Genomic DNA, 13721 nt, shown 5'->3' on the forward strand with positions numbered 1-13721 from the left:
TTTATTCGCAAAAAGAGAATTACACAAAAGGTAACAGAGCATGACTAATTTAACTTATATGAATTATAAGCATAAACTCAGAAAAAGCCCAGCATGAAAATAATTTTTAAATACTGTTATTTGTAAACTATGCTCATGGAAAATTTATCTAGGCACATATTAAAGGCAGTGGCCCTGAACAAAGACCCACTAATGCCCTCAAAAGGATTTCTGGGATTTGTATCATTTTGCACAGGTAAAAATAATAAGCATGAAAACTCTGGGTCCAAGAAAAGCATATTAAACCATACTGTTGTGCTTTACTTGGCCTTAATCTTTTGGCAGCTATAATGTGAACTTGATTTATTAATAAGCTAAATTACCCAAGGCACACTGATTGCACTTCATTACAAAGTAGATAGAGAAGAAATAACTTTCAAGTCCAAAAATATTCTTTTTTAAGAGATTTTATTTTTAAGTCATCTCTACACCCAACATGGGGCTTGAACTCACAACCCTGAGATCAAGAGTCGCACGCTCCCCCGACTGAGCCAGCCAGGTGCCCCAAGTCCAAAAGTATTCTGAGATGAGGATTTTTCTAGCACAATATCTTACACACTGAATACGTGAATTTAAAAGGAGTACCGTGGCTAAAAATCTTTTAAATGAAAGAATTATGTGGCATTGATTCTGTGCACATGCAAAGGAGTTAACCTGAAAACAATATCCACATCACTTGGGCTTAAACGTCTTTTGAGAAGTACTTTTATCAAATGGGCTGAGGAGCAGATAGGGAAGAGCTACCTGCCATTTCCTAGAGTAGCTTCATCGAATTAGGAGCCATCTCTGACACCGGCCTCTCCAAGGAAGGCAGCACCCATTCTTTCTTAGTTTTTGACTTGATAAAGTGAGGCTAAGAGAGCATCTCATTCCAACCTGTTTTGCTTTTTGGCTTTGGCGATATTTGGGGGGAGGGGCGTGGTACAGGTGGTAGGATCTAGAATGCACTGTATTGCTCTTTTGTATGTTTTCTTTAGTAGCACAAGTCAGGGAGTGACGGCAAGAAGAGAGAGCTTATGGGGTTTTCTACATTCCCATCCTCGAGGATTAAAGTAGTCATCAACTCTGCATATTTGCTTTATTTTCTGACACCCGAGCTGGGAACATGCTGACTCAAGACCTGGCAGAAAACATTTAAACCCAAACTGGTTTCCTCTGATTTTCGGCTTGCATCTGAACAAGTGCCTCTCCCATCTTCAGACAGAATTCACGAGGGAAACCACCCTACACGTACGTATTATGCTCACTGTATTATTAAGAGAAAGAGTATTCTGTTACTTTTTTAAAGAAAGCATTCCAGAGTCGATGCTACGCAGCTTTGCGACTCCATTACACCAACATTAGAGCTGCCAAACTGAATGTGTTCCTCTGACGGGCACCAAGGAGCATCCCACCCTCCGAGCTGCTGACTTCAGGAAATTGCAGGTATACCCTAAACGGTCCTAACCCCCCCAAAATCTACTAGGATCCTAACCATACTGCACACTATTTCTTCTATCAGTTACCTTTACTCTAAAGAAAACTCCTTTAGTTTTACGGGGTGCTCCCTTGCTCTGTTAGGCCGATTTGGTATCACTAACACGTGTTTTGGCAGCCCACGAAAATATACTCCCCAGATGTTCTCAAGTAGTTTCATACGTGTAAAGTTTATTCCCTAGATTTGCCAATCTGGCATCTAAGCTGATTTTTAAAGTATATCTGACTCTCCTTCGTTCTCTGATTTTATCCCCTATGCTTAGGTTGAAAACACAGTGGTCAAGTTCAGCTAAAGATAAAACTGGTCGATATACAGAGACTGGAATGATGGACCATTTGTCTCATCAACTTCAGGAGGAGCACCACGTATAGCTCAAACGAGCTCTTGCAGACAGAAGTGCTTACTACTGAGTGTTCGTGGTAAGACTGGTTTCGAATCTTCTGGCGATGACATCTACCTAAATGACCTCGAGGACACGGACAAAAGATTGCCCCCGCATGCCTGCCTACTGCATCAGTAATACTGCCCTGAGAGTTTTTATTTCTTTATTTGAATATGTCATCACTAACCATTAGGGGCCTTTCTTCTTCTTCATTGTCATTGTAAGAAGTGAAGAAATAGTTGCTTGACCATTCCTCGGGGTCTTCAGAGATTTCTGCAGGTGAGGACACCTGGGTCCAAACTATAAGAAAAACATGGAAGGGGGCAGTTACTTAATGGTGCTGGGCCAACATAGGGACAGAAGTAAAACTAACTATAATAATCAAGGCTGTCACCTTCAATGGTCCAAGAATATTATCTTTATATAATAAAGCCTCTGATTAGCCTGCACTATTTTAGAATTTCTGAAATTTCAGAAAAGGCCTGGAATGTCATATACTCCTTTTACTTTTTAGGATGGTTTCAAGTTGGAGTTGGTGGGACAGTTATCAAAAATAATAAGTTAATGGGGCGCCTGGGTGGCTCAGTCGTTAAGCGTCTGCCTTCGGCTCAGGTCATGATCCCGGGGTCCTGGGATCGAGTCCCGCATCGGGCTCCCTGCTCAGCAGGAAGCCTGCTTCTCCCTCTCCCACTCCTCCTGCTTGTGTTCCCTCTCTTGCTGTCTCTCTCTATCAAATAAATAAAAAATTAAAAAATAATAATAATAAGTTAAACAATGTTCCAGAGAATATTTACCCTTTCTTACAGAAAATAATCCCTTTCCCAAATTTTTTCTAGGGCATTTTTATCGGTCCTACTCAAATAGCACTTAGACCATCCTACCTAGTAATATTATTATCTTTAACTTGTCTTATCTCTCTTATTAGGCAGAGACCATGCGTTATGCATTGTATGTTCTCTAAGAGCCTTATGTGTAAGAGGTACTTAATTCATACAATATATTGAATTGACACAGATTAAGCAACCTAACATAGGCAGAGAATTAACAGAATCTCATCTTGGCCATACTAAACCATTCATGTTGTCTTGGAAAAGTCATGTCAGCTTTTTCTGATTTGGTTTCCTCATCTGTCAAATGAAGGTATTGGTACCAGGCTCTCTGCTGACTGCTCAGGGGGCCACCACGCAGATGACCCAAGGGCAGTGGCTTTCCGTTGACCAAGATTGTCACTTATTTCTCTTCAACGAGTAGAGAACCCCTCCAGACTCAGGCACCTTGCACTTCTCTAACAGTGATCACATTTAATTTTAATTGCTTGCTGAATTCTCTTCCTCCCCTCCTGGCTTTGTAGGGATGGCAGCTGAGTGTCTCTTAATTAGACTGTATGCCCAAAGCTCTGCACAATTCCCGGCACCTGGGCTGCGTTCTATTTGTTGAATTAAACACCTTGTTTGAAATCAGCTTAAATGAGATAAGGTGCAAAAGAAAAAATAAATATTCCAGCTGTAAATGACTCTTCTCTATTCATAACAGCTATGGTGTATGGGTCTTGTTCATCTCTGCACTATATAGCAGGGGTTCCCCCACACTTGAGCATGCATCAGAAAGAATCACATGGAAAACGTGTGAAATCACAAATGGCGGGGCCTCACTCCCAGAGTTTCTGTCTCAGGTCTGGGGCAGACCCAGAAAATCTGCCTTCCTTACAAGTCCCCACGTGATGCCGACACTACTGGTCAACCACCCCCCCCACCCCACCCCCACCTGCAGTGCCCACCAGAGTATCTTGCATATGGAAAACAAAAGAGCCTTATAAAAATGGCTTCACTCTGGTTTCTTTATACAAAGGTAAGAGAGAGGTAGATTTCCCGAGGTAACAATGGCAGAAAACAACGTGCACAGCCATGGGCCTCGCCTCCCTGGGGCGGTTACGCATACTTGTGTTAGCTTCAGCTGGAACCGATGCACCTGCCTCCCGGACTTCCACCAGAGCGCCACTGGGTTCTGGCTCGGTTTCCTCGGCTCCCAGAAAAGATCCGTGCTGCCTTCTGAAATAGTAAATGTGTAAAAATAAGTGAGCTTTTATCCAGTTTAAGAATAACAAGACATTAAAAATGGTATTTTTTCCCCACTGATACCGTATGTTAGGAACATGCTCTGAGGATCATTCAAACACAGCTGATTTCCCCCTTCATTTAAGTCTGTAGAATGATAGTTCACAATATAACAAAAGTTTAAATTTTAGGCTCCAAGCCAGCAAGGTCTCTCTTTAATATGCAAGGAAAAAATGCCTTCTGGACCCACGGCAGTTATATTGTTTAAAATTCCTATTGTGTGTTGTATTATATACTTGAAATTTGCTAAGAGGTAGATCTTTTTTTATTAATTATTCTATTGTTTATTGTTGTTAGCCTTTGCTTTTATTTTTTTTTAAGAGGTAGATCTTAAGTGGTCTCACCACACACACACACACACACATAGAAGGATGGTTGGGCTTAATGATTCACAATGCATATGTATATCAAATCAAGTTTTACTCTTTAAAGATATACAAGTTTTAAGTGTCAACTATAATTCAATACAGTTGGGAAAATGTAAACAAAAAAATCCCATAAAAAGAGGAATGTATTGGTTCATGTAACTGAACGTCTAAGGATTAATGCTGAACACATACGGATCCAGGTGCTTAAGTAATGTCATCAGGAATCTGTTTCAGCATTGCTTTTTCTCTGTGTAGGTTCCCATCTCTGCTTCCCCGTTCCCCCAGTCACATGTGGAAGGAGAAATGGCCCTAAGCTCAGAGGCTTAATAGAACTTTTCATTTCAAAGAACAAAACCTCCTTCCTGATAGCTCCGATAAAAGTTGTGGCAATGCCCATCGTAGTCTAGGTCGGACTACATGTCCATCCCTGAACTAGGAGAAGATAATAGTCTGGTCATCTGAGCTATATGGGCTGAATAGAGCAGAGAAGGTTCTTGAAGGGAAAATCAGAAAGCTATAAAAAAAAATCCCTGTTGCTTGCTGTATGATCTTTTAACCTCAATGAATTAGGTAAGGTGTATATAAATGTCACTGAAACCTTAATCTGATTAATACTGTTGGGCTGTATCACCTACTGTAAAGTCAATTACTGTATGAAATCTAAAGACTTTCCTTCCGTGATCTATGACAAAAGATTGAGTATTGTGACTCTGGAAGATAAAGACTTCCACTGTGACTTTTAAATGATTTTCCTAAAGCCCCAGATGGGACCAGCACACTTTGATCCTGATTTTTAGCTACCTCTGAAAGGTAGTATGCAACAAAGAGAAAAAGAGTATTTTTATTTTATTTTAAAATTTTTTGAAGATTTTATTTATTTGAGAGAGAGAGTGAGAGAGCACAAGCTGGGGGTAGGGGCAGAGGGAGAGGGAGAAGCAGACTCCCCGCTGAGCAGGGAGCCTGACTCAGGGCTTGATCCCAGGAGCCCAGGATCATGACCTGAGCTGAAGGCAGACACTTAACTGACTGAGCCACCCAGGCGCCCCTTTATTTTAAATTTTTTAAAAGAGTATTTGGGGGGGGGGGCAGCTGGTGGCTCAGTTGGTTAAGCTTCCGCCTCTTGATTTCGACTCAGGTCATGATCTCAGGGTCATGAGACTGAGCCCTGTGTCAGGCTCTGCACTCAGCATGGAGTCTGCTTAAGACTCTCTCTCCCTCTCTCCCTCTCAGAAAAAACAATCTTAAAAAATTATTTTTAATAAACCATTCAATGATCCCTATATCATGCAGATGCTGCATGGTGAATTTCTGTGCAAAGGCTTTGGAATCAGTGTGGGGATTCTTTCTGCATATATGCACATGATCTATGGGCAACTCCATCTTTTAGGATTCCTAGAGGCAGAATATGAAGACATCTCTAAACCAGCAACAGTGCTATCATTTAGGACCGCTACCTTCCTCAAAGATTTCACGGTTGTATGCAGGCACAGTGCCCTCCCAGGACCCATACCTCCTCTCTGACCACATAGAAAGAGAGGCCAGGGCGCCTGGGTGGCTCAGTTGGTTAAGCGACTGCCTTCGGCTCAGGTCATGATCCCGGAATCCTGGGATCGAGTCCCACATCGGGCTCCTGGCTCAGCGGGGAGCCTGCTTCTCCCTCTGATCCTCTTCCCTCTCATGCTGTTTCTCTCTCTCTCTCTCTCTCTCAAATAAATAAATAAATAAAATCTTTAAAAAAAAAAAAAAAGAAAGAGAGGCCAAGCTGCCAGCCAGCGGTCTCCATCTAGGGACAGTGGAGTTGTGGGGCCAGCAGTGACTGCCAGTCCTTCATCACTCGTACCACTCTCTTTCTCCAGTCAGATGGGAGGTGACCAAAAATATTTTGAAGAGAAAACCTTGAGAGTGCAGCCACTTTTCACCTACATGCCCCTCCCCCCAGGATATACCGAGAACAAAGCATTTGTGATCATGTTTAAAAAAATTAGCCCAAACTCTCGTATTATTTTTAACATCAGGGGGAACAATGGGATAATGATTAAGGACTATCAGGCTCCAAGTATAAGGACAGAGCTGAGAAGATGATGCATTTAAGGAACCTGATGAGTTATTGCTAAAAGGGAGGGTAGTCTGTGTCCGAACTACTTGATAATGACGTTGACTCCTGTACATATGGAAACAGAAGATTGCAGGAGTGATATTTCTTAAAGAATAATCACTTACTCATCATTCCGCTGAGAAGAAAGCTGATCCTGTTCTGTTAACGGATTATGTTGCTTTCGTTTTTTAACTGTGAAAGAAAACAAAGCTTCTGAAAGCATCATTGAGAAGCCACACTTCTTCCTTGGAAACCAATGTCCTTCACATGTGCAAGTGCACGCACACACACACACACACACACACACACCATTCCTGTTAGAGTTAACCTTCGCAGGCTTGAAATAACCAGACGAAAGGCCAGTCTGGATTTCAAATATGGAAAAGGACTGAACTGTGTAATATTTTATCAAGAAATTCAGGCTTATAACCATCACCATGCCAACACTACCAAGCACTGATTCCTTGAGGTCCTTGGTAGAGTTGACTCATAAGAAGGGCTTAGAATTAATTTAACACAGTTCGTTTGCTGTATTATTTTGCAACTGCTTCTCAAGCACCAGGGTTCTCTTTCTAGTGGAAAGTTCATTTTCCAAAATAGTTTAAACAACCCCTTGAATCTTGATCTTCTTCTAATTAGTTTAACAAACCCTTTCGTTATAGTCTAAAGTAAGTATCAGCCCCATTCCCTGTACCAATTATCACAAAAGCTGAGTCAATGAGCTGTCACTGTACTTATTCTGAAATTACCTGTCATAAGTTCCTGTTGTTTCAGCAAAATGCTTCTTATTTCTTTTAACCATGTCATCTTCACGTCTACGTTTGGAGCCTAAGGATTTTAAAAGGGGAGGAGGGGAGGACATGTTTCCTTTGAAAAAGAACCCTTTATAATGAAATAAACGTCACTATGTATATCAAGCATGATCTACATCCTAAACCACTATATTCAAGTTCTGCCATTTTGCTTCTTAAAACTTCTAAGAAGCAAGTAAGTAGCCATCGGTTAGATGAAATAATAGTCAAAACCATTTCGAAACTGCCCTTAAAAAATAATGCTCAGAGAAAAAGTGAAATATAACCTAACTTCTTGTTTCTTTGCAGGAGGGTTCCTTTATTTTTTTATTTATTTTATTGGGGGGGTCCTTTTAAAACTATAAATGCTTTTTATGTCTCATTTGGTAAGATAAAACAAGTTCTCTGTTTCTGAAAAGACAATCTGCTGCGATCTTGATAACTTACAAGGTTGTAGAAGGAGAGCAAGAAGTCTTATATCTAAATCAAGCCAAGAAAATGTGTTTCTATGGATTCTAATCACCTAATACAGAATTAAAACAAAGAAAAAACACTGAGCACTTTCGACAGGGTAACAGCACATTCGCCGGTCACAAGTCCTGATACAAATACTTATTGAGATGACAGCATCCTCTGGAAATTTTCTCATTCCTCTCCCCTTCCCTGAAACAGGTTGGACCGTACAGCACATCAGGCCAGGACTTTAAGGATATTTTTATTTTTTTTCATCATGATAAGTGTAGTCTTAAGCGTATTTTTTAGAGACAAGGATCAAATGTGAACTGTCCCATCCCTGTGTCCCGCATCAGAATGCCAAGCACAAGAGGAACCCAGAACCATTCTCAATCGGTAACTCTAGAAACCTGATGGGGACAGAGGAGCCATGTTCTTGGCTATCAAGCTAGAGTCGATAAGTATCCTGGTGTAGTTGTAAAACCTCAAAGCCCTAGACAGCCCCAAAGGCACTTCTCAAGTCAGAGAGAACATGTGCTACCAGAAAACTGTGTAACTGCTTCACAAAGATTACTAAATAATCTTTAAGTGATCTAGATGAAAGGAATGAGAACTTTTATAATAACGTAACCAACATTGTTTTTGGTTGCAAATTCAGACTTTTGTGTCTTAACACAGGTTATGGTTTCTAGAATAATATTTCAGTGACCAACCTGGACAATATAAACTTCTTCCTTGCCAGCATACCAGATTTCAAACTTGCGGTTATCACCTTTTACATATTCGGTGATGCCAACTTCATCCATCTGTAATATTTTGGTCAAAATTTTCATGAGCATTTTACTTGGAATATGAGATTACATTAAATCTACCCCCCCCCCCATCATCTTCTAAGTGAACCAGAATTTCTCACTTGGCAAAATACACATTTTATATTCAAGAATATGAAATGATAAATACAATGACAGCCCTATTTAAATGTTTTCACTGAACCATGCACTTATAGCAGAGATTACATGCTCCATTCCAGTGATCGAAACAAATGTCATAAATCTGAACATCCAACTAGTCCCCCTATGATTGAATCCTACTATAAATTAACTGCACACAATTAAAACAAATTATCATGTCAAACACAGGACTAAAATTAAACATCAATAAAAAAGCTCATCCAAAATTAAGTTAAATGGTTACTTTTAAAAATCATTTGTCAGATAAATTTATCTTATAGATCATTACTTATCTCTATAGAAGTTTTATAAGTGACAAACATCCAATTTATGGGGTGGGGGAAACCAGCTGGGTACACAAGGCTCTCCTCTATTTCTACCAACCTCTCAGCTTCTCTAGAAAACAAATGATCTGTCATAGGAGAGTGAGATCTTGTAGCCAGTGAAATTTTTATACGCAATATCCCTTCCTTACCATGATTTTTCTTCTCTGTATGATTGTGCAGAGCACAAACTCTTCCATTTTCTTTCATCCTGTGCTGCTAATAGCTTGGTTAATTCCATTTTGAGCAATTTCCTTCCCTCATACACACATTCTCTTTTAGTCCTCTTCTGCCTCCTCTTTTTGTTCAATTCCAGTCTAATTATCTAAAGGAATATCTCACTCTCTGTTCCACTTACAAGCCCTCCAAACGGCCCTAACTGGAGCTGATAAGCATTAAAAGTACTGCTAGTGAGATCGCATAGCCAGGGAAAGAAAAGGGATTGTATTTAGAAATGAAAGGAGATCTATACATACAAGAGTCTCTGACACCTATCCTGAATGTAATCAGCAGTGACTTCCAGAATCTCCAAAAATATCTTCATATTCCTACTCAACTGCTCTAGCTAAACCTACTCTTGCTCCAGCATCAGGATTTAAGATAAATAATAATCTCATGTTCAATCTCTATTTCAATTGTGTTTCAACACATACTTTTCTCTCGGTAGCATAAGATGGATAGTGTGCGGGGCTCTGGAGTCTGAGAGGCCTGGGTTGGAACTTCATCACTGACCATTAGGAGCTCTGTGTTCTGGTGCAAAGTGCTTAACCTTTCTGAACTACGGTTTTCTCAATTATAAAATGGGAAGAATACCTACTTCACAGAGTTTATTAAGGGATTAAATAGCTTGCATTAAATGCCTAGATCATATAATGAGCTTTTTTAAGTATATGAGTTTGCTTTCTAAACTTTCCCTTATTTGAATTGCAAAACAGTTTTGTGATTTTTCATTGCATACATAGAGCACATCGTTATAGATTAAATGAGCTTTTTTGAGTTACCCTGGAAATCTAACCATGATGTCTATCAGACAATACCGTCCTGAGTTCCAAATGATTCACTTACTTCTTCCACTGGAATACAGTCCATTTGTATTTTGTGGATGTATATATTTTCTCAAATAACAAACTATAAAGGTTTTATTGAAAGGCTTTTAAATGTTATTAAATGTGACTATACCATGAAATGTTCACTATACCATGAAATTCACCCAGTTTTAGAATCTAGAGGCAGTTAAAGGTCTAACTATATGAGTATAGTTATATAATATACTATATAACATACTATCATAAAATAGCAAGATAACAAGGCTGATTCTATAGTCACATCCTAATTGTGGCCTCTGCCTTATCTTTCACATTTTCATTGATATTCCTGGTAGCTATGAATATAAATGCTTTATTATAAAGCATTTGATCTGAAGACATCTTGTTAAAAGTCACCCAGGGGGTCAAGAACTCTGCAGTTATGACCAACAACTACCGATCTTAAGACTTTTATTTCTATCTCTGGAATAGAGTTTATTTACTTCTTGGATTAGTATAATTTTAAAAACTGACTTTGAATCACATTAACAAAAAATATAGCTAAACTTAAGTGCTACGAAGCAGTTAGAAGCAAGATACTGTGTATAAACCAGTCACGTGGCTCTATCTTAAGAACAGTTTCTGAGACCAGAAAGAGTAGAAAGAAAAAGAGGATCATAATAGAATACAATTTATGAAAATTAAACTAGATGTACACAGAACATTAATATGCATTTAACAAAAACACACAAACTAAAGGGCATACATCAAATAAATTAGAATGGTTGCTAGAGGGGTAGAGAGGAAATTAAGTGTGGAGAATAAGGAATGAAGGAAGGAGTAAAAGAAGGAATGAACAAAACACAAGGCCTTTCAGCAGGGTACAGTAATTAAGAGCATGGACTCTAGAACCATCATCCTGGGTTTGAATCTGCGCTGAGCAGCTTACTAGCTATGTGCTCTTGGACAAATTACTCACTTCTCTGGAACTTGGCTTTCCCATCTTCAAAATGGAGTTAATAATAGTTCCTACTTCATATAAAGTTGCTATGTGGGTTAAATGAGTTAACATTGCTATTTATAAACACTTAGAAGAGTTTCTAGCAAATAGTAAGCACTGTGTGTAGTTTATTAAGTTAAAAAAAAAGATGATAATAAATGCATGAACTGAGGAATCCAAAGAACTCAAATCTTGGCATTTGACTGTGACCTTAGGGCCTTTCCTTGGCATAGAGGTGGCCGACTTAAAATACAGCATGCAATCATCAGGCCATGGGGTTCTAGCCTGATAGGATGAAGTCAAGACAAGAGTCCACTAAAAGGGACAGGGAAGCGGCTCAGCAGTGGAGAGCATTCTGCATCCATCCTCTCTACCAAGAAGAAAACTCTGAAACCAGTAACCCTGATGGTTATGTCACACACTGACTAGTATTGCTGGCCAGCATTTAATCCTGGAATCTCACAATAGGAAAGCAAGAGGGTAAGCAGAGTGAGGCTTAAGAAGTCCACCAAACTTCCATCTTTCTCTGTCAGCAGAATCACCATTTTCCTAGTACACCTGGTCTAAATCTTTGCAGGCATCACTGAATAATCTTTTTTTTTTTTTATTAGAGAGAGAAAGTACAAGCAGGGGGAGCAGCAGGTAGAGGGAGAGGGAGAAGCAGGCTTCCTGCTGAGGGATGTGGGACTCGATCCCAGGACCCCGGGATCATGACCTGAGCCGAAGGCAGATGCTTAACCGTCTGAGCCACCCAGGCGCCCCCTGAATAACCTTTCTTATTAAAAATGCTAGGCGTGGGACGCCTGGATGGCTCAGGTAATGATCTCAGGGTCCTGGGATCGAGTCACTACATCGGGCTCCCTGTTAAGCATGGAGTCTGCTTCTCCCTCTCCCTTTGCTGCCCCCCGCCCCAGCTCATGCGTGCTCTCTCTCTCTCTGTCAAATAAATAAAATCTTTAAAAAAAATGCTAGGCATTTTTGGGAAACCAAAGAAAAATCACACTGATTTTTGTTCCTTCAACTGTCAGGTATTATTTCTTTCCTGTATCTAGTAAGTCACCAAGCCCATCTGTCCACCTTCCACTGAAATGTGTCTTGCAACTATCCCTCCGTTACCATGGTAACCATCATAGTTTGAATTCTCATGACTTAGTACCCTCTTTCCAGTCCTTCCTTCCTCTATTGTACTTTAGAAACATTCTGTTGCCCATAATTGTGACAAATTAAAGGTAAAAAAAAAAATCAGTACACACTGGAGATACTACATCTGGTATTGACTAGGTCACTCCACAAATACGAAGTTAACCAAATGCATTTGGGTCCAACGTGCCTATGGAGGTCAAGTCTCTTCCCCAGAAACAGATATATAGACAGCAAGAGATCTAAACCCCAGCTGAGATCAACTATAAAATCTTGGTTCTCTGTCAATGTTTATTAGAGACATAAAATAGACCAATGGAGATTTTGGGGACGTGGAGGTGGGTTGCTAATAGCAAAGGAGCAACTGGGCACCTGTTGTAAAAACAGCAAGTTTTAAGGAAACGTGACAGCAGGGCAAGTGGACAGTAGGAAGAAGTCCGAGACATAACTCTGGGCAGGAACTTTGTTACGAACAGCATGGGACTGTTGACCTTCTGGGGAGAAACAAAAGCGGGGCCTGCTTATCTGGTAGACTCCTGACACAAACACCTCAGGACACATTGCTTGTCCTCTTTATCACTGCTGCTGAAAACGTCATCAATTCGCAAATGGCTGCCAACAATGAAAGAACACGCTCATAAAAAATGACTCAAGCGATGGTGGTTGGAGAATCGAGGTAATAGTTTTCTCTATGTTCCAATTTTTCTATAACCACTATTATGTTGATTTTACACTTTATTTTTTTTAAGGTTTTATTTTTAAGTAATCTCTACACCCAACGTGGGGCTCAAACTCACAACCTCGAGATCAAAAGTCGCACACTTCACTGACGGAGACAGCCAGGCAGCCCCGGATTTTACAATTTAAAACTTGAAAGATAAAATTAACTAGGATATAAAAAACATCAAATTCGCCAGCTATAGGTTTGTATGAATTGGAAGTTCCTCTTGTCAAATGTCAAAACCTGCTGGCAATATCACTGGATTGCCAATGACTCCCTCAAACAACGCTGACCTCATTTTAATACCAAACTAGTATTAGGACAAAAGGACAGTTTGGGTTATAGGAGAGAAGTTATAGGAAGGAAGAAGATGTGGGCAGGATTCAGCTGTAGGTGGCTTTGGACACCCAGGAGGGAAAGGGCTAAGGAATGGAGGAGGGATACAAAAAGAAAGGTGGGAGTATACTAAGCACAAAAGTTACCCACTTTTATTTATTTATTTTTTAAAGATTTTATTTATTTATTTGACAGAGAGAGAGAGAGCACAAGTAGGCAGAGAGGCAGGCAGAGGGAGAGGGAGAAGCAGGCTCTCCACTGAGCAGGGAGCCCGACATGGGGCTCGATCCCAGGACTCTGGGATCATGCCCTGAGCCGAAGGCAGCCGCTTAACCGACTGAGCCACCCCGGCACCCCAAAAGTTACCCACTTTTAAATTGCGTGGAGAAAAAAGAAGAAACTCCTTCCTCATCTCTCCCATACAATAAAGGCTCCCTGCTACCAAGACCATCAACTCTACCCAGTACCACTGGTAAGAGAGTGCTCATGGGAGAACCTGGGTCATTT

General features: G+C 40.3%; 1 protein-coding gene across 1 annotated transcript in view; it reads right to left on the bottom strand.

Moving 5' to 3' along the window:
- Positions 1-793: 793 nt before the first annotated feature.
- The window catches only part of MCF2 (MCF.2 cell line derived transforming sequence), a 67793-nt gene continuing 54865 nt past the window's right edge, over positions 794-13721 (bottom strand). Inside the window, exons 23-28 of the mRNA XM_035005846.1 lie at positions 8433-8525; positions 7225-7303; positions 6601-6667; positions 3837-3946; positions 2086-2198; positions 794-838 (exon numbers count right to left, since the gene is read on the bottom strand). Of these exons, the coding sequence (XP_034861737.1) occupies positions 794-838; positions 2086-2198; positions 3837-3946; positions 6601-6667; positions 7225-7303; positions 8433-8525 (507 nt within the window). The remainder of the gene's footprint in view (positions 839-2085; positions 2199-3836; positions 3947-6600; positions 6668-7224; positions 7304-8432; positions 8526-13721) is intronic.

The sequence above is a fragment of the Mirounga leonina genome, unplaced genomic scaffold (genome assembly GCF_011800145.1).
Source record: "Mirounga leonina isolate KUSES-001 unplaced genomic scaffold, KU_Mleo_1.0 Mir_101664, whole genome shotgun sequence".
NCBI lineage: Eukaryota > Metazoa > Chordata > Mammalia > Carnivora > Phocidae > Mirounga > Mirounga leonina.